Source organism: Sparus aurata, chromosome 21 (genome assembly GCF_900880675.1).
Source record: "Sparus aurata chromosome 21, fSpaAur1.1, whole genome shotgun sequence".
In the NCBI taxonomy this organism is placed as follows: domain Eukaryota; kingdom Metazoa; phylum Chordata; class Actinopteri; order Spariformes; family Sparidae; genus Sparus; species Sparus aurata.
The window spans coordinates 9,555,771-9,582,924 of NC_044207.1; the positions used below are offsets into that span (position 1 = coordinate 9,555,771).

Consider the following 27,154-nt stretch of genomic DNA (forward strand, 5'->3'; position numbering starts at 1 on the left):
TGTGAAGGCACTGTAGTGATGTATGTATGTATATATACAGTTTATAGCAACACATGTTAAAGATCATCAGCATAGGTCGACAGCAGATCTGAGGCTGTACAGGTGGACTGAACTGGATTTAAGGGTATCACCAATGTATCAATACTGCAGATGTAAGTGTAGTTTTGACTATCCCTGCTTGTGTCATTAGGATCAATACCAAATGTAACATTATACATCATGTAACATGTTTAAGGCCTATAAACACTCTTCATCAAATTAGCTCTTTTTTTTTTTGACTGGTTCCATTTCCATTTCTTAAAGACCAAACAAAAACAGACCTGGTGCTGTCTAGCGTACAGGACCTAGTTTCCACCAGTTTTCATTAGAAGCTTTGTGATCCTGGATGTGCAATCACTTGCACAATGTGTGATGACCTGCACCGTGACAAAGAATAACCTACTATTTTATGGTTCCAACTGGGGTCCAAATTGTGACTGTTTCACCTCAATTGCCCACAGAAAGGAATGAAACATAACTATTCCATGTACTTAAAGTGAAACTCTTGCAAAAAAAAGCAACCAAGGCTTATTTGTGATTGAATATGAGTCAAACCTTCATGTAAAAGCATAATTACGACGAAAGAGGAACTTTTAAGATTTACCGTAGTTTCGTTTTCGGGCAAGCTAATTTTTAATGGAGTGCGGGGGCACTCTGACGCTAGCATCAAAATCTCTATTTTTAAAACACTAAGAAGTCTCAACAAAACATAAAACTTTGCTCGTAGTATCACCAGGGTCTCTACACGTGAACACGAGCATTGAGAACATTGTGCACGAAGAGTTTACTAAAAAGAATGTTTTTGAATAACTCACGTTAGCAGTAGAATCTCCGGCGTGCCGCCGTCATGGCAGACAAAAAGTGTCGATCCCCAAGTGTGACCTAACAGGCAGGAGAGTAATGGTGAACCGCTCCTCAAGCCTTCCTGTTAGGTTGCACTCGGGGATCGACACAGCGGCATGCTGGAGATACAGCTACTCACATGAGTTGTTCAGAAACCTTCTTTTTAGTAAACTCTTTGTACACAAACAATGTTCTCAATCCTCGTGTTCATGTGTAGAGACTCTGGTGATACTACTAGCAAAGTTTCATGTTGTGTCGAACCTTCTTAGTGTTTTAAAAATGGTGATTTTTGATGCTAGCGCACTAGTGCCCCCACACTCTCTGAAAATTAGCTTGGCCGAAAACTAAACTACGGTAAATCTTAAAAGTGTCTCTTTTGTCTTAATTCTGCTTTTACATGAAGGTTTGATTATATTCAGTCACAAATAAAGCCTCGGTTGCTTTTTGGTGAGAGTTTTACTTTAACAGTGAGTATAAATATGACATGTCTAATGTTTAGAAATGATTGAGTGGCAACCGAAATACATTAAAAGTCTCCTATTGATTCATGACTCATTCACTTCATAAATCCTGACACATATACTGCCCACCCCTGCTGTACTTCAATGCCAACCGGAGAGGTGGGTCTTTGCATCAACAAATTAAGAGTTTGACCTATACAACAAACATAGAAGCCCATTTCCTTAAAATTCAAACGGACCCAGTTTATGTTAAATACATCTACATGCAGAGAAAGAAGCTCAGGCACTGTCTGCCTTAACTTGAGTCCAGCAATAGTGAATAAATGTTGCAGCTGACATTCCAGTGTCTATAGATATTTGCAGTATTTACAGTATTGTTGTTTTAACCACTGGTAATATGCCCAATGCAGACAGACAAATATTGATTTCAGAAAAAGTGCATTTTATGTACATAGGATTAACCTATACTGTGATAAAATCTCAAATTTAAAAATTCAGCCCTTCCTTGGAGTGCACCATGTTTTCATATTGGTATTCTGATTCTGAAAACGAAGCTGTTGTGTGTTAAATGTTTTAAAAAGCACGGTATGGTTTTGCACCCTGATGACCCAATTTGGTCGTGTGCCCTTGTGGTCACCTATTTGGTCGCAGCGCCGATAATCTGCAGAAGGAAAATGAAGATCTGGACGATGTCGACGTAGATGGAGAGCGCGGCGAACACGTACTCCTCAGGTCCGATGGAGTGCTTCCTGTTCCCTATCAGCAGCTGCGTGTGGTACGCCAAGAACTACAAGACATACAAGAAACATTCAGAGTTACACTGTTAAGAAGTTCGGTTAGAGGGTGACACATGAAGTTATACTACAAGGACTACTGTAAAGAATTACAGCATAAAGCCACCATCAGAATACTCACCAGGGTGAAGGCTATGGCTCCCATAGCTGCATAAAGCATGTGAAGCCACGGAATCTGCAACAACAAACAGTCATTACCAAACGGAAACTTACAAAGGTGTGTTTGCAGGAAACAGTGCTTCCTCAACTCACATATTTGAAGGACAGCACAATGCATGTAATGATTCCGGTCACAAACATTACAATCCCGAGGACACAGAAGAGGCCCTGGCACTTGGTGAAGTCCACCTTGAAACAGAAACCACAAACAGCCTTGTTTATACACGCGTGACCGTTCAAACACTCAGTGGCTATTTGAAGGTGATAAGCTCTCGCTCTCTCGCACACAGACACACACGTGCTACCTTTGTCTGGAAGCAGAAGACGGTGACGGCGATGCAGACGACGGCAGTGATACCCATAGCCAGAAACACTGCTTTTGTGTCATAGTAACTGAAAGCAAAGAGCAACACAGTTCATTCTGAGGAAACGGACTGGATGGTTATTCACTATTGACGAACTATATACACATTTATTTCACCTGGAAATGGATCCAGTCATGTACGACATAGCCAGGGTCTGTAAAATAAAATAGATATATATTATATATATTTTTCCATTGAAAAATGCAGTTACATCACAACTGATGAGAAAAATAAGTGAAAAGGCAAAATTTAGAGTCCCCATAAATAAACAATAACACATGATATATTACTGCAAAATACACACATATTCTCCACTTCTACAATGTAGTGTGATGTATATCTGCTTTATGAACTGCATGTTTTCATCCTTTTTCATCTGTAACTTGGTAAAATACTTCATTTTCCACAGCTCGCTTTATATATATATATATATATATATATATATATATATATATATATATATATATATTGTTAATAGTTTACTGTTCGTTTTTTTTTTTAAATACAAACATATAGAAACATTTATGTATTCATAAAAAATGTTTTATCCTTTAGCTATATAGATAGCAGTTAGCAACATAAGCTAGCCACACGCTAATGTTAGGCTGCTATGGCTCTTTTTTACACAAAAATAAAAAATTAAAGTGACTGACATATCCAGTCTTGTTAAAGTGAGCAGTAAAGCTCCGACCTTATTGATGAATAATGATAATAATGATAAAAAGTCAGAGAGAAGGGTGAATGGTTCGACTACATGTGTTAAGACAAAGCTTTGTTGGAAGCCAGCCAGGCGAGACAACAAGTTAAAAGCATACACTTTTATCTAAATGATCAAAAATGTTAAAAACACTGAATACAAAACAAAGCACTAACAATATCTACAAAGTGAACCGTGAAACGTGAAGAATTTAACTAAGTTAGGGATGAAAAAGCACTGAGAGAACTACAGATGTTTACTGTAGAGCTGGCACTGAAAGCAGCGGACGTGCAGTTCGTACAGTGGACGTGCTCTGATGTCACATGGATTTAAATATTTAATAAAGAGGAAAAACAGTTGCAGTAGAGCGAGACTGCAGCTTTCAGGACAAAAATTAACACCTAGAAATCACCCTGACAAAGCTGAACAATAGTGGTCTTGATCATCTCATCAACCTGTGCTGTTGGACAACACAGGTCCATTCAGTCATACATGGAGCCATTTTGCACACAGAGCTGATAAGACGCAGACACAACATACCAAAGAAATTATGCAAACACAGTCCCGAGTGAAGTCTCACTCACTGCTTAGCTCTAATGTCTAGTAAGTAAAACCTAGAGAAAGCTTCAGTATCTCAGTCTAAGAATAGACTTGATTCAAGTCCAAGAAATTGTCAGTATGAATAATCTACTTCCTGATTCATAAGGCAACCACTAGTCATCTGACAAGATATCTTACAAAGATGGACAGCAGAATGAGGTTCCATGGGAACTTCCTCCTACAAAGAGAAAACAAGATTAAAAGCAGTTTTATAAACATTTTTTGAACAAATAATCTTTGTAAAACTTTGTAAAACTGAGCGATCACACTCACCGGGGGCCCTTACAGCAGACCAGCACGAGGTGGGTCACCAAATACACACCACTAAAAACAATAATATTACATGATATTTATTTTTAATTCTGTAAAAGCACATAACTTTAAATGAAGTGATGTCACCTCAGAGTGAGACTTACTAAGACGCCCAGTAGATAGCTCTGTTTCTCTGCACGAAAACCCTGACAGGTTGGCTGTGGGAAACAGAAACACAGTTAACAGCGCGATACACATAGACACATGCACACAAAACACACACTCTGTATACTCACACAAACGTGAACACGGCCACAATGGCTGTGGTGACGAGGAGCTGAGCGGCCAAAATCAAATACACCTTAAAAAACACATACAGACAAAGGAGACGTTACACCCTGCGGTTTCAAGACACTCAATCCATCCTACGCCAGCGCCGACTCCAATCATGTCTCACATCTCTTCTTTCCCAAATGTTTGACACAAACAAAAACATTTTAACACTTGATTATGTATGAAATACCAAATAACTTCAATATAAATGAATAAATATATCTGGCTGCGTGACTCAAGTGTGATGACACATGACACACTAGCTGGGGCTAAAGCGTGGTTTGTGTGGTGAGTGTGTTTCACCTTTCTGATGAAAGCGTGACGAATACTCAAGCTGTCCCAACCGCTGCCGTGTGCTGCAAACTCGTCGCCTGTGTCATCAGTTACAAGAGACATATGAGCATTGACCACAGAGAGCTAGAGGAGTCAGTGACCAGGCCTGATGCTGTTGGTACTGTTGGTTTGATATATTGGAAAATACACATGAAAAGATTGATACCACTCTCAGGAAGGTGCAGGCATAGGGGTTACCTTAGGTTAGCATAAAGACTGGAAACAGGGGGGGGACAGATATCTTAAATCTGACAAACGGTAAAAGAATCCGACTACAAGCTCATTTATTAACATGCTACATCTAGTTTGTTTAATCTATACAAAAACTGAGCTGTAATAACAAATGTGTGGCTTTATAGTGGGTTATGTGCACAATAAACTAAAGAGACAAAAGATGTTGGTAGGCTAACTGTTTCTAGGATTTATGCTAATCTAATCTAACCATCTCCTGCCTGTTGCTTCATATTCACTGGACTAATGTGGACAGTATCAATCTTCTCATCTACCTCCAGGCCAGGAAGTGAATAAGCATCAATTTACAAAATGTTTTACTTTCTCTGAACATATTAAGCTTTAACACTGTGTACCCTTTTTAAATACTTTGATGCAACATTTATTTCAAAAAGCTAACCCCATGAGAGGACACACACTGCTATATTAGCATTCCCCATCTTACCAGAGCTCAGCACGTCTGATGGTATGGTAGGTGGGATGACAGGGGGCATGGGAGGGGGACTGGGGTAGCCAGCTCCTGGATGCCCACCAGGGTGAGGCTGTCCTGAGTACGGGCCAGGAGGATAGCCCCCTGGCTGGCCTGGGTACAGCGGGGTGTTTGGACCCATGGGGTAGGGAGCAGAGGGCTGGCCTGGTTGGGGACCACCGTATGCAGGGAAGCCATACGCAGGGGGCGGTGGGTAATTACCACCCTGAGGAGCGTACATCGGGCCCCGGGAGTCATCGTACCCTGGAGGGTAGTCTGACCTGGACATTGCACCTGGGAGGAGGGAAGTTCACATAAATGTCACTTTTCTGTGTTCAACAGAGAGGGTGAACAGTACGGAACAACAAGAGCAATATACATCATTGTCAGCATCTGGTATATGTGGGACTTTACTGTTGCTTTAATCAATATTTAAAATGGATTAAATGGCTGTGAGTGTGGAAAAAACAGTAGTGATGAACCCATATCTGATCACATATACTGTTTATGTCAGTTGGCCGGACACTCGACTGCAAATGAACGCTAACGTTGCCTTATAAGGGCTCAATGAGTAAATGGGAAAACCGCTAGCTAACGTTAGCTATAGCAACAGTATGAGGTGATAATACATCAGTGTTGTGTTTACAGCTGGTTGTGCTGCCCCAAATCAATTGAACCAGGTTCAAATAACAAACTGCAGTTCATTAAAGCAAGAGACATGTTTAAGCTAATTTAAGATAATTTCAGTGTTGCCAAAACATTTTGTTTATGTTATGTGCTTATGTAAAATGTATATCAGCTGAGTCTCATATACAGCATATGTAAATGTTGGCACTGGTCTCAAATATCCAGTATCATTTGAGCTTTGATCAAATTCCAATTGATAAAGCAGGGATAGGAGATATGAATAAAATGTCCCACCCAGGCATAGTCATTTCATAAGGCAATATATATTTTAAATTCATTGACATTACTTCTGTTTTCACTGTGACACTGGGATTAAAGAGGTTTTTTTTATTGTACATTCTTTAAAAAGAAAGCCAAATTACATGATATAATATAATTGTATGATTCCATTTACAAAAGCATTACAAGGGGAAAACATCCAAGGGCGCTAACAACAAACCAAACTCATTACGTCATAACAATGTGATGTGTTGAAAACATGTATGTTGAAGTAAACATGTATGCAACACTGTGATCCTACCCTCTCACTGAAGTTACATAGTGCAGAAACAAGTGATGGGGGGGAGTGGTTATAAGACACTGTAGCATCAACATGATTTTCAATCTGTCATTTTATGGTAAATAAGTTAAATAACGTTGCTTTAAAAGGGATACAATAGAATTCTCTCTATTACTGTCTGAGATCTCTAACAGTATATACTGTCATTCAACCAAACCCATTCATGTACACATGCATAGATGGCAACCCAGACTGGCAGGAGGCCTGTGTATTGAGCTTCTGTTAGTGTGTCTGAGTTTGTACGCGCATATATTTATCCAGAGATTAGATTAGAATTGGCTGAGCAATAATCGTTCTTGACTTAAAGGACAAATCTTGGGTTCTATATGAGAGTGCACATATGGTTCTGCTTAGTTATGTGGTTCCCCAAAGACTGCTGCAGGCTCAGGAACCACCACATGCATCTCAAGGGGAAATTTCTAATAATAAACCTCATACCCACTTACCCTCACAGGACAATGTTGTCACATGTGGCTGAACTAATTCATGTTCCAGAAATTAAATTAAAAGATTTGTGCTACTTTTACAGGGTGCTTTAAGTGCTTTACCAACAAAATTCACCCACTTTTACAATGTGAATCATTTAGATTTTAAAAGATCTTTCACTTAACATTTTGCAGATGATTATACTCCTCATGTTATTAGAATACAAACTGGGCCACCATACTCAAAAACACTGATCTGTGTTTCTAAGTAGGTCCCTTTATGCTCAGTTATTCAGAAAATGCCAAATGTCCTCCGTTTTTGAGTTCCGTTTTTACTGTGGCTTTTCAGGGGAATACACACAGTAAAGGAATTTAAGAGCTGGCTCCACCTCGTGCTGCCATTACCTCACATCCCCAGCACCAAGCAACAAGACGGAAAACACTAAATGGAAAAAAGTGCTTCAGAGTATCTGCACTAGTCAAACAACCGGAGAGCGAGCCACAGAGCTGATCACTGACTCGGTCATTGAGACACAGTCAGCAGGGCGTAAGGAGTGTCTGAATAGGAGGGCGTAACTCTAGGAAACATTTAGAATCTCTAACAGCGGCCGGTCGGCTCAAACTGGAGGCCTGAGATGATTTCCACTGTCTGATTGTTGTGTGTCAGCGTCACCAACACTACCAACGCCAAGCTCTGAGTCAGTGCTGTAGAGTATGCACCCTTTGACAACACTAACAAGTTTGTTTTTACTTCCGTGCAGCCTTACATAAACTGCAGTTACTCACATATGTCTTTATACATTATACTGTGCCCCAAAATGCAACACACTGCAGGTCACGTGGAGCCTGTCGTGTGGGCGGACAAGATAAAGGAAACAATAACAACAAGAGCCCGTTTGGCAAATCTTTGGTTTTTTATCACTTTGTGTTTTAGACTATCTTAAGTTTTGATTTGACTTGGTAATGTCTGAGGGTGCTGTTGACTACATAACATAATGTGTCCTTAAATAAATATAACTGAGGGTTTGCTGTTACTAATACAGTCTTCCTTGTGTCATCATGATTTGTCATACTTCTTAAATTATATACTTCTGCACTTTCTGAAAAACTTTCTTGAAACTGACCGAAATCTACCTTGTTTTGTCACTAGTATTATTATTACAGACTCTAATTTGTAAGGATATTTCTGTCATTCTGCCATCCACAGTACAATTAGGGTCAGCAGCAGGAATAATGTAATGTTTCTTTTGGCTGTAGGCGGCTGACCTGACTTTTTTGGATGATCAGAAGAGCGTCTCTTATTTTTTACTTGTCATAAATTTGTATGCGTTTCATCCTTTCTTGTGAGTTAAAGGGGCACTGTGTAGATTAAGAAATTCAAAATGAGAATATTATATTTACCAGAAGTGAAATAAAAAATGTTTTCCATCACTGAATAAACAAGCTGTTCTCAGAGGAAAATAAGGTCCCAGAACACAGTTTGAAGCTAGAAAGGTGGCAGGGTCCGCCGCATATAAACAAAGTAAGGCAGTATGAACTTGTGTTGTCCTTTTAGGTCAGTTTGTTTATTCAGTCATGTCATTTAGTCTGTTCACCCATGGAAGATCTGTTTCTCTACTGATTCTAATTTCTTCTCCAAAACAACATACTGCACCTTTAATAGTTTAGAGTGAGAGAGATTAGTTTAATAATCAAGTAGTCAATCACCAGAGAATTAATTTCCATAAATTAAATGATTTTAATCATTTTCCAAGCAAAAATGCAAAAAGTCTCTCAACTGTGACGCTTTCAAGTTTCTTTTTGACCGTGCATTATGGAAAAATTAACAACTTTAGGTTTTGGACTGTTAAAGCTGCTATATGTCATTTTTCTGTGTTTTGGTCAGTAACTTAAGTCTCTCCTCCTCCTGCTCATGCAGCAAAAGAAAAAAAGACATTTTCTGATATGTCTGCCCACTTAACCAATCAGGGCAGAGAACTCCGTAAAGAGGCGGTCCTGTCTGCTCTGGGAACCCAGAGAGCAGGACCTTCCCATTGGCTGCCAAGTCTGGCGATTACCACTGCAAGTTCATGTGGCAAAGTAGTGAAGAGGGACGGGACTGCTGACTGCGAAACAGACAGGAAGTTAGCTTAAACAACGACGACAACACTTACAGCAGCTTTAAACAACACACTTGAAAGAAATTCTAAATCAAAAGAGAAAGTTGTTGACTGATTTTGATTTTTTTTTGTCCATACAAACTAAATAACCAGTCTCTCTTTGTTTTCATGACCAAATCAACTAAAAAACACAAACTGACCTTGAAGAACAACACAGATTCAAACTGTTTTACTTTTGCTTACATTTGGCGGACCCTGCCACCTTTCTAACCTCAAACAGTGTTGTGTTGTGTTTCCTCTTAGAACAGCTTGTTGATTATTTTGTTGGTGTATATTGTTGGTTATGTGGAACATAAAACATGTCTGAGTTTTTATTTCACTTAGTATTGTAAATATCAGAATTCTGAGTTTTACACTGTGGCTTGGGGCCCTGGTGCTGTGCTTGCTGGCTGCCTCACCTTGATTGACATTTAAAAAGGGAATGAAGCCATCATTAGTGTGATTGGTCACACCTGTATGACACGTCAAGATGTCTGCCCTACACCTTACACAAAATGATTATTCCCTGTGGAAGAAGTACACCGTATCTCGGTCTTGTGTTGCAGTTGAGAGCAGAGTTAACACCCAGTCATTAAAAGTAAACGACGTGTTTCGTTTTGTTCTGTTTGTTTTCAGTGATTCACAGAATAGTGACCCCCGCCGCGGTGTTGTGCTGCGTCAGAACAAAAGCATTCAGCAGTTCAGCCACAGCTGAATTAAAGTCTCGTCGCTGATGCTGACTTGACTGAGGGCTGGGATGCCTGAGCAGCTTCAAACACGAGACCGACATGCCCGGAGCAGGCGGGCTGCACCCTCTCCACCCTGCCTGCTCACCGAGGACCGAACCTCCGCGCACAAACAGCCCTTTGAGGTGCGAGGTGCTGCCTGGCCCGCAGGACAAACACGCTGCTATGAATAGCGCCCGCGAAATACAAGGTGACTCTATGGGAGGCTGCCAGCACATCACGGAAACAGAGTCAGTTAAAATCAGAAGACATGTTTGATATATCTCCGGCCATTAAACCTATTTAATACAACAACAACAACAACAACACACAAACACACGACAACACCTCAGAATCAGCAGTACTTACCAAGTGAGAGATGTCAGCGGGAGATACAGTCCGGTCGTGTTAATGAGCAGAGACAAAACGAGGCTGTCCACCACACCCTCTCTGCTCACCCAGCACCCTGCCGAGGACTCAACAGCCTCGGTAAACAGGTTAAAAAGTGGAGCTGTGGAGCAGCTGGTCTGTGTCTGCTGCTCTGGGATCTGTGCTGTGGTGGACAGATGTGAAGCAGCAGTGAAGAACAGTTCCTGGAACGGTGAAGAGCAGAGAGCAGGGTGGAGTCCCGAGGAATCTGTCCGAGGAACGAACACACACACACATACACACACACACATACACAGACTTGCCCGACTGCTTTAGCTGAGTCATTTTCAACAGGCACTTCTCATGTTACCAAATAAAGGCGCATTGCAACTAGTAGTGGAAGAAGTCCGAGTAGCAATGGTCCATTTTATAGTAACTGATATATTAATCATAACATCATTGGAATATAGCGAGGAAATGTTGTTAAAAGTACCAGTATATAATAAAATATATATATATATATATATATATATATATATATATATATATATATATATATATTTACATTACATTACATTACATTATTACATTGCATTGCTGTATTTAGAAATAGATTGATAAGTAAGAGTCACTCTTGCTTGTATTCACTGTAGGTATATAGTTTTTTTTGTAAATTGCCATCAATGACATACATATTTGCACTAATAGTTACACTGCATTGACACCGTATATTATATTTATAGCTGCATGAAACTGTATGCTATTATACTGTTGATCTGTACTGATACTGTATATTTACATATTGTACATCACATCTCTACATTTACATCTTCTTTTTCTCATTCTTGTACTTTTTATATTTTTGTATTTCTTACTTTATACCTTGTATTTCATTATAAAATGGCTTTCAGACTGGAAGGCAAAGGATGAAGTTCATTATTCAGGAAAACTATTTTGACAGTGCATATGATAATCAAAAGAAGAAGAATCTTTATTTGTCAGACATGTAATCACACCTGAAATTTGTCTGCTGCATTTAACCCATCACTAGCTGCACATTCTGGGTATATACATACACACACAAGCTAGGAGCAGTGGGCTGCTATGTCAGCGCCCGGGAAGCACACATTGGGGTTCAGTGCCTTGCTCAAGGGCACCCCGGCAGTAACCTAGGAAGTGGACTGGCACCTCTTCAACTACCAGTCCACTTCCATATTGTGGTCTGTAGCTGGACTTGAACCAGCCACCCTCCAGTCCCCAAGCCAAGTCTCTACTGACTGAGCTACTCCGCCCCTTTTCATTTTTTTTATTTTTTTTAATCAATGCTTTGAATCGACTCAACTTGTTAAGGTGGAGCTAATTTCAGCTACTGTATAGAGTCAGGTAGCTCAGTCCATAATAACATGTCATAATTTATTGGTTGATGTGTAACCCTTACCATCCAAAAAATGTAGTTGAGTAAACAGTTCAACGCTGGCTTTCAAAATGTAGTTCAGTAGCAGCATTAAGTATGGGCCATGCATATCACTGGAGCAGGGAACATGTACTTTCAACTCTGATTACACTTGTGTACTAAGAACAGTAACTCGGGTACTGTACAGTTAAAAAATACTTGTCTCTGCTGAAGAATCCCCATTCAGTGCAAGTGATTTCTTTTTCTCTCTCAATTTCACAGTTCTTATGTAGTTTTCGTAAGCCTGCTTTCGTTTTTGGTCACACTGGATACGCTCAGCACTGTCGTACAGATAGAAGCTTGGTGGACAAAATCTTCATTAAAATAGTTTACATGTCATCTGAATACACCTGACTGAACATAAATGATACTATCAGAAATTAACAAAATGTGAGTTATTATATGCACTATACGTTGATTTGTGTTGTATCAATTGTATCGAGGTGGAGGAGGGTTTGTGAAATGAGCTATGACATTCATCACAAGTGCAACTGCTTTGCTTTAACAAAAAGAAACTTTTTATTGTTTATTGATTTTTCCTAAATTTCATTGGAGTAATCACAAACAATTCAAAATATTTTCTCTTAACGGCTTCTGTAACATTTAATTATCAATGATGCTTTTTGTTTTTAAGATTAAGATTAGGAGACATCAGCACACACACACACACACACACACACACACACACACACACACACACACACATATACAGTCATACACACAGTCATACACACAGTAAACTAGTGTGTTCGGATGTGAATCCAGGAATATGGCACATATCCAGCGTTGCACCTGGTCCCCGTCAGCTCAAACACGTTTGAGGACGAGCTTCTTGGTGAGGGTGTATTTGGGCTCTGGCATTTGTTTGAAGCTTTTATACTCTCCTTTGCTGACCTCCCTGTTCACGCGTGTCAGGATGCTGAGTAAATCGTCGTTCACAGCGCTGCATGGAAAACATTGCAAACACATTAGAAATTACGTTTTTTTTCACAACCCAAAAGATGTTCACTTTACTGTCAGAGAGGAGCAAAGAAACCAGAAAATATTCACATTTAAAAAGCCTGCCAGCTCCTCTCTGGTAAGTTAGAACTGAAGAAGCCTCTTGGATGAGACGTGAAACATCTTCAAGAAAACTGAAACAAGTCCAGTTGCCTACGATACAGCACCTAGACTAACCATGACCTAGATGACTGAGAACCTTCATCAACAATTATCAATGTAGTATTTCAACATTTCAATTCAACAACCAGCAGGCTATACACTTCCATTCTTATAACTGTACATAATGTATAGGGCCCCTAAAGTTCCAAAATGTTATATATGTTTTTAATCTTGTGCTCACAAGATTATAATCATAACTTGTTCACAAAAGATAACTAGAATGGTAATTAGTAGAGTGCATACCTCCACCAAGGCCCTACGGTCCCTTTTCAATCAATCAAACCTAATCCAATATCAAACTTGATGGACCTGTATCAATCTAAACTAAAAACTACCAGTAATGACAATAATAAATAATTAAATTGTACTCAGCCACCTAAACATGCCTGTTGTTTTTCATCAACATCTAAGAATTATTCCCTGAGGAAATTAACATAAATGTGTGAAAAATGTCCAGCCTCTCAGTGTTAAAGAAAGTGAGAAAAACTTTGTGGATATGTCCCTTTAACACGACCTGTACCAAAAATTAATCAGGTCTATTCTGGGCTGAGACTCATCCTCTATCCAAATTTCATGGAATTCCACTCAGTAGTGTAATGTAGTGTGTGATCCTGTGGGCAAACCAACCAACAAACGGACACATTTGGTGTAGGTAATTATTTTGCTGGTACAAGAAAATATCTTGTTTGCATAAGATAACAACGTACAGGACCTAAGTGGCTCCATTTTAATATTATAAAGATTTGATTAAAAAATAAATCTGCACTATGATGGAGTGCTCATCCATTCCACTTTCCTGGGCAAAGCTCGGTCTAAAATGTAGCTAGTGGACAACAATCTCAAAAAGCGTCATATTGAACTCTCTCACCTATCTGCTTACCTATGGAGCTGCTTACACAGCTCCTGGATGTAGATGGAGCCTGACACAGTGTTTCGAAACGACTTGCAGTTTGGCACGGTGGCCATGCCCAGCAGGAAGTCAGCTTTTTCAGCCACTGTCTGGCCGCGTACAGGACCTGCGTCTTCCTCCAGACCGCTGTTGTCTTCTTCCTGCTGTGGCGTCAGGGGCCATGGCTGGGCTCCTATCTGGTAGCCGCTTCCCTGACACGCTTGGATGAAGAACAGTTTGGGCTTCCCTGCTAAGCTGGGAGCTCTCAAGCTCGTGAAGGGCTGTGTGAATTCTTGCAAGGACACCGGGATCTCATCAGTCCCAAACACACATCCCATGTCTCCGTGTGAAAGCACGCATACCACCTAAAATCAGAGGCAGGCAAGTGATTTAAAAACTGTGACACTTCTAAGGTTAACTTGGATTTAAGATATGATTCCCACTGAAACATTTTAAATGTAACGGAAGTTAAACATGAAAGGATTTTGTATGCTCAATTGGTAAAATTCACTCATTGGCTATCTTGATGAAGACCGATAACACTCTCATGTCATTAGGGTAGCTATGAGGAAATATTCGGACTACAAAACTTCACCCGACTTTTCATTGGCATGAAGGTGAGCAGATAAAGGCAGAATTTTAATTTTCGGCTGAAGTTATCCTTTAAGACTTTTCAAGACTTGCAGATATGCAGTGTAGCCCGCTTGGCTTAGCAGTGGGCTAGAAACACGGGGAAAAGCTAGTCTGGCTGGTAAACAAAGTCCCCCTGCCAACACCTCTAAAGAAGAGCTGCAACAATTTGTTGATTAATCAATCAAAATAATTTTTTTTACTACTGATTATTTATAGTCATTTTCTGGTTCCGGTTTCTTAAATGTAAGGATTTGCTGATTTGCTGCTCTACCATTAAGCTCACCAATTAACACGTCATATCTTGTTGTTTATGAAATGTAAATATGACAAACTGTGCTTTTACAGGAGCTCATGTGCCAGACTGGTTCTTGGCTCGGTTGCTGGCGGTAGTTTCATGTTTACGGGACAGACACGAGAGTGGTATCTATCTTCTCAAATATGTACACTTGTAATTGACTACTGTTACTGCTATGAAGGTTTGTGACACTGCTCACCAAGACATCGTGACTGTTAAAATTCCTTTTGCTCAGGGCTTGGATTTCACGTCGCATGCCCTCTGCAGTCAAGTTGTTGTGCACCTCCATGACAAAGCCAAGATGTGTGAACACTCTGCGGAGAGCCCCTGTGTCACACAGAAGAGAGACAAACTGAAGCATACTGGTAGATTTGTCTCATGTCACATCATATTATAAATGATAAAAGTCATAAGCAGTACAAGAACAAATCAGGTCACATGGCTGTTCAGATACATGGATACATACTCTCATCTTCCAGAGTCCCAGCTCTATCTCTCAACTCTGGTCCACTGAATTTCTCATTGTTGATGACCATACACACACCTCGAGGGTTATGTGTCAGGCTGTAGTATTCTGTCTAAAAGGGCACAAGCACACCCACATGGACAAAACATAAATATGAATAAATAAGTGAAAAGATACGAGGATGTGAGGGCAAGTGTGTTTGCGTGAATGGTTACCGGATCAGACGAAGAGGAGGACTCAATGTTTGGTTCTGCATCAGGGACAACACTCTGTCCTACATCTGCAGAACACAGACAGCACAAACTTAAATCCCTCGTTATGTGTGACAAATAGCATGAAATGGATATCTATAGCAGTGAGGTAAGCAGCGGTACGTTCTTTTAGGGGGAATTATTCAATGGCTTGTGCTCTAATGAACAAAGTGTCAGTGAGTGGTACGAAGGGAGACGTACTGCTGGGCTGAGTCTCAGATATGGAAAGGATAGTTTGATTCTGCTGACGGGAGCTGATGACTCTCTGTGGAAAGAAAACCAAGTCTTCAGTATAGCGGCTCATTATTGCATCAACTGTATACAAACACACATGTACACACACACACACACACACACACACACCTGGTAATCCATGCTGACACGAGGTGGCGATGCAGTTTGACCCCGCCGGTTCACACCTAAAAAGGATAGAATCATCTTGTGAATTTGATTGTAATTTAACATCTACACGGGAATGTGTTTATTTGTTTAAGTGCGTCTCATACGTTGCACGTAGTCGTGAACAATCGACGCCAGCTTTTTATCGAACTCCAGCAGTGTCGCGTACAGTTCATCAAGCTTTGTGTTCGACAGTAAGCCAACCTTTTCCATCTCAGCGAACACATCCAGGGCCGTCTGTGAACAGAGAAAACTTGTTTGAGTCTCTGTGTGTGTGTGTGTGTGTGTGTGTGTGTGTGTGTGTGTAAAGACTTTTCAGCTGCAATTTCTGGTGCAGTAATAAAGATGTGAGTTATCAATGCAAAGTGCCACATCAGGTGTACGTGTTTATGGAAGCCCAGTATTCACCACTGAATAAATGTTGTGTACAAACTTGTGACAAAAAGCTGTGAGGAAGAAGACTACATGCTAGTAAACATGTATCTAAGAAATGCAGGATTGACAGTATAATGTAAAATGGATGAGCTCTGAAAAGGCAGACCTCAAGGATACACACAATGTATTTTGGTGAGAAACACATGTTTGTTTGTTGTTTATGCTGAACACTCCGCAGTGCGCCGGTTCTAGTGGTAATAATGGCTGAAGTTCACCTGACAGGCCAAACGAGGAAACATAATTCAAAGCTGACGAAATCCAAAATGTCCAGCAGAGGATGCCCACATCATTTGAGTGATTTACACTTTATATGGAACTGAAGTTGCAATGAAACTCCAACCTGGTTTCCCACTCGGAACTGGATTGGAGTTTCAGTTTTCTTTGTTCCTTATTACAAAGATAAAGATCTTCATTGACTGTTTTTATGCCTAAACAAACTAAACACACAAACTGTCTTTGTTTCATGACTAAATAAACAAACTGACTTTTAAAAGACACCACAATTTCATACTGTTTAACTTTGTTTGTATTTGGTGGGCCCTGCCACCTATCTAGCTTCAAACAGTGTTCTGGGGACCTTATTTTCCTCTGAGAACAGCTTTTGGAGAATATGAGTTCAGTTTGTTACCTAAGTTAATATAGTAAATATTTCAATTCTAAGTTTGAATTTCTCCTCCAGAACTACGTAGTGCCCCTTTAAATCAAGACAACCCATAGCAGTGTTTCCTCCAGTATTTTCTGAGACTGTGGTGCTGGGGGAGGGGGTACAGTTTGGGTCATCATACTGTAATATTTATACTTGTGTCATAGGGAATTTCATTTTTTAATGCTCTCACACAGCCATCATGAACTCTCGTGCATGGGCTTGGAATGAAGATTCATGTTGTAAAGAAATATTTTTATTATTTGTTTTAAGAGAGGAGTTATCCAAGTCAGAGTCCTGCGTGGGTGAAAAATAATGTACCGTGTCGGACACAGATGCGGATCGGAACGGACGCCTGGAGAGGCGGGTCGGGTTTTACGATTGCCATTTTCAAGGCGTCACTTATCATCAGTCATTATTAGCGACACAAATAATAAGCATTTATATTTCATATAAGCTCATTAATGCGTGCTTGCGCCCTCCCAGAACTCCCATTCCCCACGCTGGCTTACTTTCACTTTTAAAAATTGCGCCCGTCCAATTTTCGTTCGAGCGTCGGTATCAATTTATACCGGGTCGGCTCGAGTACAGAATGTAATTTGTGCTACTGTCGGAAAACGGGTCGGATGCGGTTATTAGTATGGCGGGTTCGGGCGGGTTTGCAAAATAAGACCCGTGCAGGACTCTGCGTGCTCTACTGACCATTTTAATCCTCTAGCTAATTATCAAGCTAAATATCCAACATGCTAGTTAACGTCAAAGACTGTGGTGGAAGACGACGGTAAAATATTTCCTTTCTCTAACACTAGATTTATTTATGCCTGAATTTTTAAGGTGTGGCGGCTTTAATTTTGCCGTGGCGGTGCGCCACAGTCAATTACATGTAGAGGAAACCCTGCATAGTGAGAGCAGCAAACTGTATATTAACCTAACTAAACTATACATGTTTGTCTTATTCAACCTTGGCAAAACCTTCAACTTTTAATCTTTTCTGATGTACAAGAAGCGAGCTGCGGGTAAATTCAATACTTAACATTGCATTCAGGGTAGGGCTGTCAAATGATTAATTTTTTTAATCGCGATTAATCGCATTTTGTTCATTGTTAACTCGCGATTAATTGCAATTTTTTGGCACATTTCTTTCTGTTCTAAATGTACCTTAATGTATTTTTTTCATGTTCTTAATACTTTTAACAACATAAGAAAGGGCAAATGTGCTTGCTTTATGAAAATGTTTATTCAATACTTCAAATCATACAGGAAAATAAAAGGCTCAAAAAATATCCCCTCACCCTAAATGGGATCAAAACATGATGATGTCTGCTTTTGGCGAGGGGGGGCGCTGGGCTCTCTGCATCTGCCATGTGTTTGGCTTGCAAATGATATTTGAGACTCAGCGTACTTCAGTGGTAACTCATTTCATGTCGACAATACGTGCAGATAACTTTTGTCCTATGGACCGAACCATCTGGCAGTGTTTTGAAAGTGAATTTGCTGTTCATTAGTCCTTTCTCCATTTCCTTTCACTTTTGCTTTTCAGTCCACTGTGTTTTTCCCCAACGCCAACCCTGCTTCTTCTTCTTCTGATTCCCTTTCTTAATCTTCTGCCGCCCTCTGGATCAAGAGTGCAGGTGCCACCGACGGCCGTAAATCAAACAATGCGTGTTTCTTTTTTTTTTAATACCGAGCGTTAATCGCGCGTTAAAAAATTAACAGCGTTAAGAGGATGTTGCGTTATTAACGCGTTATTAAGTTAACTTTGACAACCCTAATTTAGGGAAATGCATAACTAGTGCGACTTATGAATTTTTGTCAGGGTTACAGTTAACGTACGGCTGTAAGCAAAAAAAAAAGTGCCATCATTGAGTTACGCTGATTTCAGTGAAGCGACATAAAATGTTCACCTTTAACTCATGTTGTATATAAACCCTTAGAGCAAGAGGAAAAAAGAAAAAAAAAGTAAAGTCTATATGACATATTTCTTTTATAATTATGTGTGTGGCAAGGTGGCTGGGTGTGATCTTACATGGCATGTGTCCATATATCTTCTGCCCAACTTGTCACTCAACAGAAACTTCATCGTTTCGAGATTTTTATCAGTCATGTCCTGATCTACCTGGTACAGCATCACCCTGACAGAAAGAGCAGACACAAGATTTAAACTTTGGGAATAAAAGTGACTGTATTGTATTGTAATCCTGTCCTACCGCTATTCACTCAAATTTCACCTGTAATCTGACAGGATCGGATTTGAGTCAGTCTCTGCTGGTGGCCCGCTGTCTGTCTCCAGCAGGCTGACAAGGTCTGCCCTACGAATTGTTTTGAGCAGCTGAGAAAGGAAGGAAGGGTTCTCCAGAAGACATTTTTCTTCTAGTCTTTGGAACAGATCCCTTGCGTCCTTAATCTGTATTTAAAAAACAAATAGGAGACACAAAAAAACACTGAGAAGACAAACTTAGAACAGAAGCAAGATGCAATGGCTGACAATGGTAGCAATGGGAGTGAATTGCTGTCTAAAACACACAACCCCTCTAGAGAAATAAGTTTAACTGGTCATGATCCTACAAACCCCAAAGCTGTGCTGCTATATGATGTGTTTTGTTTTCTAAATTTGCCTTTTGCAAATACCCCTTTATTCTTAATTACTGTCTATATGACAGTAGTGTAAAGCACCTTAAAGCATGGATTTTGTTTTGGTATAGCTTTTCAAAACAAGTATGAATCCCGTTATATGTCAGGAGATTAAGGAAATATTTTTTTATCGAACAGCACTTTTATTTTGGTGAAGGCCATGACATAGGTTATTTGTAGTGGAATAAGTAACTGTTCAATCAGACATTATTCCTCAGACAGGAAACTGAGACAAAGACAACAGTACAACATAGGTGGTGCTCACCCCCTCTAGGCGTTTCCTGTTGATAACATCAAGACACAAGAAGCAGAGAGCAGCCACCTCCGACGATCCCAGGTCACCATCTATGCGTGACAGTGTTAGCCTGTCCATCACGGAGCCACTGCCACCAGCACAGGCCTGGTGCTCAGCTCACTTTGCACTACAGGTCGATTCAGTCAGAGAGGAAAACACAGAGACAAGCAGGAAGTAATAAGGGAAGGTGTGCATTTTATGGCAGACACTAACATGAGCCTGAATGGACTTTGACAAAAAAAAAAAAAAAAAAAACCTGGAGAAAAAATATTGGATCATAAAATCGCTAGAGACTATACAAATCCACTGACACCATACAGAAACCACTTTTATAATTATTGTAGTATGATGTTTTTTAAATATTAATCATCAACATATGGAATAAATATGGGAGAAAGAACAGTAAGATCCCTGTACATATATTGTGAAAGTACTCAGTTAAAGTACTTATAAAGCACTCCACGGCCCAGTCCTGGATTATAACCTGTGTGCAGTATGAGGAGCCCTGACAGGATCCTGCTGACTGTTATCAAGGTTTAGGACTACTGGGAACGGGTTTAAATGCTGGGTCACCTCAACATAAGGCAACTCTTTCTGGGTTCTTGTTGTGGTGCAGTTGTATTTCATCAATCCCCGTTTTCTCATTTCTTTCTTGATTTTAAATTTCACTCTGACAGCAGGTTTGATATTGGCCACATTGTAGCCTTTTTCTGTGCTACATAAATAGTATCTACTAACAAAACATTATACAAGATGGGTAACAGCGCTGACGTTTACGGTGCTGCGGTGACGTCACGGGAAAACGTCCCGACACTGATGTTTGTCTTTACAAAATTTTAAAAGTTGTGACTCAGACCTGGACGACACCACAAACGTAACATCACGTCAAGGTTAACATCACATTAATGTTATATTGACTTTTACGTTACTTCATTGGCTTTAGGTAATGGAACAATAGCTAGTTGCGCGGGCTAACCATCGTCTGTCTAACTTATCGATACGGCGTTGAAACTTACCGACGTTAGTTTAAGTCCAAAAAGCTGAGAGATGCGTTTTCCTCGTTTCGAGCGACAGAGTCTTAAGTTTTAGTTGTAGCTTTAATTGTTGGCTTCACTCGTTCAGCAAGTTAAAGATGCCCTGTGAAAACTTCCCGAGCTATCTCTCAGCCTTCGCTGGTCGTTTCGCTTTCAGAGGAAGTTAGCGGCAGTTGTTCGATGAGTGGCTGCTGTATCAAGCCTTCAAAATAAAAGTCATTTTTGTGAAGACAGGGATTACAAATAGTCAGGTTCTTCTTCTTTTTTTTTTTCTTGGATTAAACTACATGAAGCTGCGCAAAAACAGTCCGCAAAACTGTCCCACAGCTCCAGTTTAAGCTATCTGGATAAGTATGTTGCGTGTAGCTTTATTCATCAACTTTTTAAAACACTTTTATTATAAAGATAGATTAATAATGATAAATAAAACTACAAACACAGTTTTAAACAAACCACTTTACTCACATCACTGAAGTTTTTTTTTTTCTTAGCAAGATCACACAGCTTAGGTGAAGTCTCAGGTAAGAAAGGTGTTGTTGCATACTATACTACTAGCCACGAGTCACTCAGAAATAAAGATCAACCCAAGTGCATTTTGGAATGTCATCTCCAGTTAAACTGAAACACAAAAATGGAAAGATACACAAAGGCTGCTTTGAGCATGTGCCCTCAGGGGTGCTTTCAAAGTGAAGGGGCTTTAAGGCTTGGTTCTGGAGGACGGCAGGAGGCAAAAGGGAGGAAGTACTCTCTGGCAAACTGGAAGACGTCATCTGGTTTCCTTAGCAGCAAGAACTGCAAGAAGTCCGAAATTAGGGCACGGATCTCGGGATGTTGTCTCAAGTACGAGGCATGATCCTCCCTCAGCTCCTCCTGTCCCAAAGAGACATTAAAACACATTCATATTGTTATTCAGTTACAGTCAGTCTGAATAAATTAGGCACATATTATGCCAGAATATTACTGGTCACCTTTCTGTCCAAGAAGCTGGAGCGCATCTGCATGTCTTCTTCCCAAACCAGGGGGATCTTCTCAAAACCTAAGACAGACAGACACACACACACACACACACACATTTGAAAAAAACGTTCAACTTTCCTTACAGAAACATTTTTCATGCATGTGCGGACGATTACCTTTTTCTAGCTGTGATGGCAGCTGCAGAAGTCTCATGGTGACCGGGGATCCCACCTGCACTCTGCTGGCCAAGTGCCTGAGCAGAGAACGGTTTGATTCATAATGAGTTAGATGCAGGGCTTTGGTGATGGTTGAAAAGTACACTATGCAAAAGCACATTAAAAAATGCTTAAAAACACAGGCACAGAAGAAAATGACTGATGATGATTATTAGTTATTATCTTTCTTGCTCTCTCTTTCCTCATTTACATTTATCATTAAATACACATATTATTTTAATTCAGTTTTGCTCACACTCATCCACATACCGACGCATCTTTGGACACTTGTCTGATTGCAATTGGTCTAGGTTGTCCCAGGCTATATGCAAACCAAGGTTGGCCCTGCTCCAGGCAAAGGGCGGTGGTAATGCAGCTAGGATTATTGGTAATGGCTAAAAAATGCCAGAAAATGTCAATAAACAACAAGCTGTTAAATTTGATGCTGTTTTGAGACCATCTTTTGATGCACAACACTAATGCTCAATCACACCCAAAATATCTCACAAAATCTCACTTTGGGGAAATAATGCATGGATTGCAATAAGTATTCAGGCTGAACAATTGATCAAAATATTATTAAAATCGTAAAAAGTAAGCACAATATTCAAATTGCATGAACTGCAATCTTTTGATAAGGGTCAAGTGTGTCACAACACGGCATTATAAATGAAGCATTGTGGGCTGTGCAATAGGCTGAGCAGCTCCTCTACAAAGCATATTCCATAGACGTAAAGAAACATGCTTGTTTGTTACAAACCCAGCAAAAATCACATCATCGTCAGTTTTATGTTTAACGGTGATAATGAAATGCAGATATTAGCATTCACACTAAAATGTTACACATAGATGCAATATACAAATTTGTCATAATAACTGCAATATTTATTTTACACCATTTATTTTCACACTGTTCAGCCCTAATAATTATTCATGTTTGAGTAATGTGGTTTCTAAGATGGTCTAAAGTAATAACTTTCCTTGGCATTATGAACAATTTACCAAAACTATTGCTTTAGGAACAGTTCCACTTCTTCTTATAATCGCAAGGAAAACAAACTGCCTTATTATTTATGAATATTTTCCTCAGTAAAGCTCTGAATACCATCGGTGATGTGTCCACCACAACCCAAAACCTGTATCTGGACCTGATCTGTTACACAAAAAAAACAGAAAAAGTCAACGTCAAGTCCTTTTTGTCTTTGTTTTACCTGTTTTTATGCCCATATAATTTTAGTGTACCAGTGTCAGTGTCCCAATGTTTCCAGTTAAATGAAGAGTAATATTAAATCCTTCCTATTCCAAGTGCTCCAAGTCATAATGCTGTTGTTACCGGTGGCCAAATTAAAATAGCCAATTTCAACAGTACAACAATAAATCATACCAAACCTTTTAATCTGATTAATCGTGTAACCCTTAACACTGGTGTACTCCTTTGTGCAGGTGCAAACACTGAAACATTTTCCCTGTTTTATTGTGACAGTCCAACAAGTATCAGATCCTGAAGAAAGTAGTCACTGGGCTTACCCATCAGCCAGGAAGTAGCACTGCCAGGTCGTGGGGCTGTCCTCTACTGAGTGAACAATCCTCTCCACTCCAAATACCTCCACCATCTCACTCCCAACCTCCAGCTGCTTCAGACCCAGTTTGCTCTCACCACAGAAAAAGAGAAAATCAACTATTCAACTAGTCTAACCACACACGGAACCAACAAGTCATAATACGGCAGAACTACTCACAAAAGTGGTGTGGATGATTTGTAGTCCCTGGTCGAAGGAGATGAAGGTCATGTGTTCTGGCACCTTCTTCCTCAGGGCAATCAGGCGCATCAGCAGCAGGTTTGAACCCTCGGTCAGCAGCCCTCTTAGGACAGGCATGGGGTAAGAAACGTGCTCTGTCGTCACATCCTGTAAACGCAGAGAGGATTACACCTTACAGAAATTTCAGTTAAAAACAGATATGCTGACATCCCCAAGCATTAAACTATATGGATGGTGGTGTAAAAAAACCCACACCATCATAAAAATGACATGATGAAAACTCCAGTGTTTTCTCTCCCACCTCTCCAACAGCGGTTACTTTATCGATCACCATCTGCCCGTCACGCTGCACCATGTGACACCTCTTGTCCAAACTGTGGCCCTCAAGCTGAAAAAAAGAATTCAGATGTGATTAAAGGCAGGTTATATAACATAAGAACGACAAGATGTGCCGAAGAGTAAAGGACAGGAAAGCACCACAGTACAAGTGTTGCAACCGTATGAGATTTTCACAGTAAAATATAACGCTTGACTCAAATAAAATATTAAAACAAATAAAAAGGGTGGTTAGAGCACCTGAGTTCCTGTATATTGTCCTATTTGTTTTATCATTATTTTGTTGTACCTCAATCAGATCGAGCCTTTACTCACTGAAGGGATAAGGCCTGAAAGAAATTGCAGACTTGTACATAAATAATCACTGTGCATCTATTAAGAGAGCTGAAAGAGACGTATTCCCTTTCCGCAAGCCCATTTCTTTCATTATTTAAAAGTAAGACATTTTGTTAAGAATAATTAAAAACATTTTGAAAGCTTACCCAAGGAGCATGTTGCAACAACCTGATTTGAAACACGTTGTCTCAAAATTTGTTTTATTTTTCAAACATGACAGCTGTATCTGAATATATCAAATCCGCCTGTGGGCAGATCTTGGTGTAGAGTTGCCTGAGGTGTTGTGGAAGGAGGGGATCCATGAAGGTTCAATCAATGCAAGGCTGCAATTAATCCAGTTTAAAGATATGCATAGATTACATTATTCTAAAGAGAGAAATCAAATGTATCGTAATGTTACTAGTACAGATGACAGATGCAATATAGCAAACGGTTCTATTGGCCATACCACCTGATCTTATGTTAAGATTTTCCCTTTTGGCAGGATATCTATAGTTGGTATTGCAAAAAGTGTTATCTAAATATTGAAGCTGATGTATTGATTGTCTCTTATGTTCGGTATGTTATTGGCAAAGCGAATCATTCCGCAGGGATGGAAGGCTACCAGTGCTCCTTGTTTTTCTAGATGGATTAGGGAACACATCTTGAAAGGGTCCGTAGCAATACACATGGGTTCTGTGAAAACTGTGAAAGTGTCTGGGGCCCTATTATAAGACATTTTCAATTTTCCCGGTTTTAATGAAAATTCCCGCTCTCTGTCATATGTTTTGTTTAGGCTGAAACTTTGGTGTTGATGTCTCTGTCTGATGTGGCTTACTGTGGTTGTTGACTATGTTGTTGTTGTTTTGTTTTTGAATGTGGGTTATGTGTATTTGCTGTTTGGTTTGTGAAAATTAAATATAATAATAAAAAAAATAAGAAAAAAAAATCAGGGAATGAAAACAAAAGGGGGCTCTTTTGGTGTGATATAAGAGATTTTGTGAGTTTAAATGAAAGTAAGGGAAGCTTGCAGGGACTCACCTTGACATACTCATGGTAATTTTCCTCCAGCACCTCCAGGTCGGTGGTCAAGTAGGCTTGAATTGGACAAAGGACACGAAGACACTGAAACATCTGTAAATGGACAAAACAATGAAGATCAAGATGTCTTTCCAGCCCCCGCCTCCCCCTCACCTGTCACCGTTGTTCCACAGGGGCAGTCATCGATGGCTCCCTGGCTCTGAGCATGCAGCAGCACACAGGGCTGCTGGGCTCTGCGGGCTAACTCCACCGACACGCTGAACCTGCCCAGCTCCCGGCCGCCCTCTGACACAGTCACCAGAGAGTCTGGGAACACACACTCCTGCAGCTCTGCGGGCTCTGAGAGAAGCGGGTCAGACTTCAGTTGGGACACGAGCTTGTTTCATGGAGAACACTTGTTATTTTCTGCTCAGTGCAGTTAGTTAAGTGTCAGGGGCAGGTCAAGAGACGTGCCAAAACCAGGTGGTGCTAACTCTCAGGCGCACTCAGCCTATGGCTCCTTAATATATGGTCACCTCAGAGGAGCCTCGTTAATACATTATGAACTCACCGATGCTGGACATGAATGTGATCGCTTCTTCAGAGGCTTTCAAATCCTCTCCGTGGTCGAGTTCTTCAGTCTTCGCCAAAGTACCGGCAGGAGTCTCGTCCTCCGGCGACGCTTCCATCATTACTGGACGGCAGATACTCCCGGTAGTGGAAAAAGTGCCTACGTAGTTGGAACTCCTTTAAGAGAGGGACCTTTGTTGCGACGGAAAGGTTGTTTTTATCATTTTTCTAGCGAGCCCTTCGTCCTTTGCTGTACGTCTGTGTGCAGCGTCTTTTCCGAACGGAGCCCGAGCTGTCATGGCAACGACGCTGCAGTGCCGTAAAGACAGTTGTATGTGCGCAGCCGAGTCATGGGAAAGCCATTTCCCGCCAACGAAGGTGCGCACACAAATAAATCCCTTTTTTTTCACTAATCGAGTGTATTGTATGGAAGCTCATTTTCCCCAGTTAAACAATAAAGAAAGCAAGAAAAAAAAGATGAAAACTAAGCTTGATGAAAAAAAAATATTCCCACAGTAAGTCATTCGGCGTAGAAAGTCCTGATCATTAAATGAAAAGTCATTATTTTGACATGATAAGTCATATGTATGAGATAATGAGGTAAAAAAAAATATTTATGAGATAAAGAGTCGTAATTGAGATAAAAGTCATAAAAGAAAGTGAATATGTTCCTACAAATTTGGGTCTTTTACATCATAATTACTTGTTTTCTCAAAATTAGTTTTTTTTTTATCAAACTCTGAGCCAAAAATCTCCACTTCAGTAGCACTTATATACACCAAACCTTCCAGTTTTATTCCTATCTATATTCTAAAGGTTTTAACTGAGGGGTTTGTTCATATATCATTCATTCATTCATTTATATAACATTTTATTCCTAAAAACAAAGCATTTTTTTTTATTTTTTTATGGCTGTT

The 27,154-nt window shown here is 40.1% G+C and overlaps 3 protein-coding genes across 5 annotated transcripts; all 3 read right to left on the reverse strand.

Moving 5' to 3' along the window:
• Window positions 1-1,764: 1,764 nt before the first annotated feature.
• LOC115571932 (protein lifeguard 3) lies at window positions 1,765-10,826 on the reverse strand. Of its 2 annotated transcripts, XM_030401589.1 has the most exons (12): window positions 10,480-10,826; window positions 5,553-5,870; window positions 4,847-4,914; window positions 4,507-4,571; window positions 4,375-4,428; window positions 4,232-4,282; window positions 4,097-4,136; window positions 2,778-2,815; window positions 2,602-2,689; window positions 2,390-2,485; window positions 2,259-2,312; window positions 1,941-2,130 (listed from the first exon to the last, which is right to left on the reverse strand). In XM_030401589.1, the coding sequence occupies exons 2-12, from the start codon at window positions 5,863-5,865 to the stop codon at window positions 1,981-1,983; spliced, it is 1,017 nt and encodes a 338-aa protein (XP_030257449.1). In that variant the 5' UTR covers window positions 5,866-5,870; window positions 10,480-10,826; the 3' UTR covers window positions 1,941-1,980. The 2 variants fall into 2 exon arrangements, with proteins under 2 accessions (XP_030257450.1, XP_030257449.1); XM_030401590.1 differs by lacking the exon at window positions 10,480-10,826 and having other exon boundaries at window positions 1,765-2,130; window positions 5,553-5,865.
• Window positions 10,827-12,427: 1,601 nt separating this feature from the next.
• On the reverse strand, window positions 12,428-21,340 carry casp8 (caspase 8, apoptosis-related cysteine peptidase). Of its 2 annotated transcripts, none has more exons than XM_030403746.1 (12): window positions 21,047-21,311; window positions 20,001-20,157; window positions 19,333-19,508; window positions 19,131-19,236; window positions 16,134-16,263; window positions 15,991-16,046; window positions 15,829-15,892; window positions 15,592-15,656; window positions 15,377-15,488; window positions 15,110-15,237; window positions 13,974-14,347; window positions 12,428-12,875 (listed from the first exon to the last, which is right to left on the reverse strand). In XM_030403746.1, exons 2-12 carry the CDS (start codon window positions 20,106-20,108, stop codon window positions 12,740-12,742), a joined length of 1,455 nt encoding a protein of 484 aa, XP_030259606.1. In that variant the 5' UTR covers window positions 20,109-20,157; window positions 21,047-21,311; the 3' UTR covers window positions 12,428-12,739. The 2 variants fall into 2 exon arrangements, with proteins under 2 accessions (XP_030259606.1, XP_030259607.1); XM_030403747.1 differs by having other exon boundaries at window positions 12,756-12,875; window positions 13,962-14,347; window positions 21,047-21,340.
• A 162-nt stretch (window positions 21,341-21,502) lies between these two features.
• catip (ciliogenesis associated TTC17 interacting protein) lies at window positions 21,503-26,552 on the reverse strand. Its single transcript, XM_030403755.1, has 9 exons — window positions 26,239-26,552; window positions 25,842-26,027; window positions 25,689-25,744; window positions 24,298-24,384; window positions 23,976-24,143; window positions 23,764-23,888; window positions 22,198-22,274; window positions 22,033-22,100; window positions 21,503-21,934 (listed from the first exon to the last, which is right to left on the reverse strand). The coding sequence occupies exons 1-9, from the start codon at window positions 26,357-26,359 to the stop codon at window positions 21,746-21,748; spliced, it is 1,077 nt and encodes a 358-aa protein (XP_030259615.1). The 5' UTR covers window positions 26,360-26,552; the 3' UTR covers window positions 21,503-21,745.
• Between the last annotated feature and the right edge of the window lie 602 nt (window positions 26,553-27,154).

Coding starts and splice junctions, on each gene's coding strand:
- catip (XM_030403755.1), bottom strand. CDS start 26,359: ATGATGGAAGCGTCGCCGGAGGACGAGACTCCTGCCGGTACTTTGGCG. Junction 25,745..25,841: donor CTGTGGAACAACGGTGACAG/GTGAGGGGGAGG, acceptor GTCCAATTCAAG/CCTACTTGACCACCGACCTG. Junction 22,101..22,197: donor GCCATCACAGCTAGAAAAAG/GTAATCGTCCGC, acceptor TGTCTGTCTTAG/GTTTTGAGAAGATCCCCCTG.
- LOC115571932 (XM_030401590.1), bottom strand. CDS start 5,865: ATGTCCAGGTCAGACTACCCTCCAGGGTACGATGACTCCCGGGGCCCG. Junction 4,429..4,506: donor GTGGCCGTGTTCACGTTTGT/GTGAGTATACAG, acceptor TGTTTCCCACAG/CCAACCTGTCAGGGTTTTCG. Junction 2,313..2,389: donor TTGTGCTGTCCTTCAAATAT/GTGAGTTGAGGA, acceptor TTGTTGTTGCAG/ATTCCGTGGCTTCACATGCT.
- casp8 (XM_030403746.1), bottom strand. CDS start 20,108: ATGGACAGGCTAACACTGTCACGCATAGATGGTGACCTGGGATCGTCG. Junction 15,657..15,828: donor ATCTGAGACTCAGCCCAGCA/GTACGTCTCCCT, acceptor TGTGTTCTGCAG/ATGTAGGACAGAGTGTTGTC. Junction 12,876..13,973: donor CTGTGTAAGCAGCTCCATAG/GTAAGCAGATAG, acceptor TTTTCCATGCAG/CGCTGTGAACGACGATTTAC.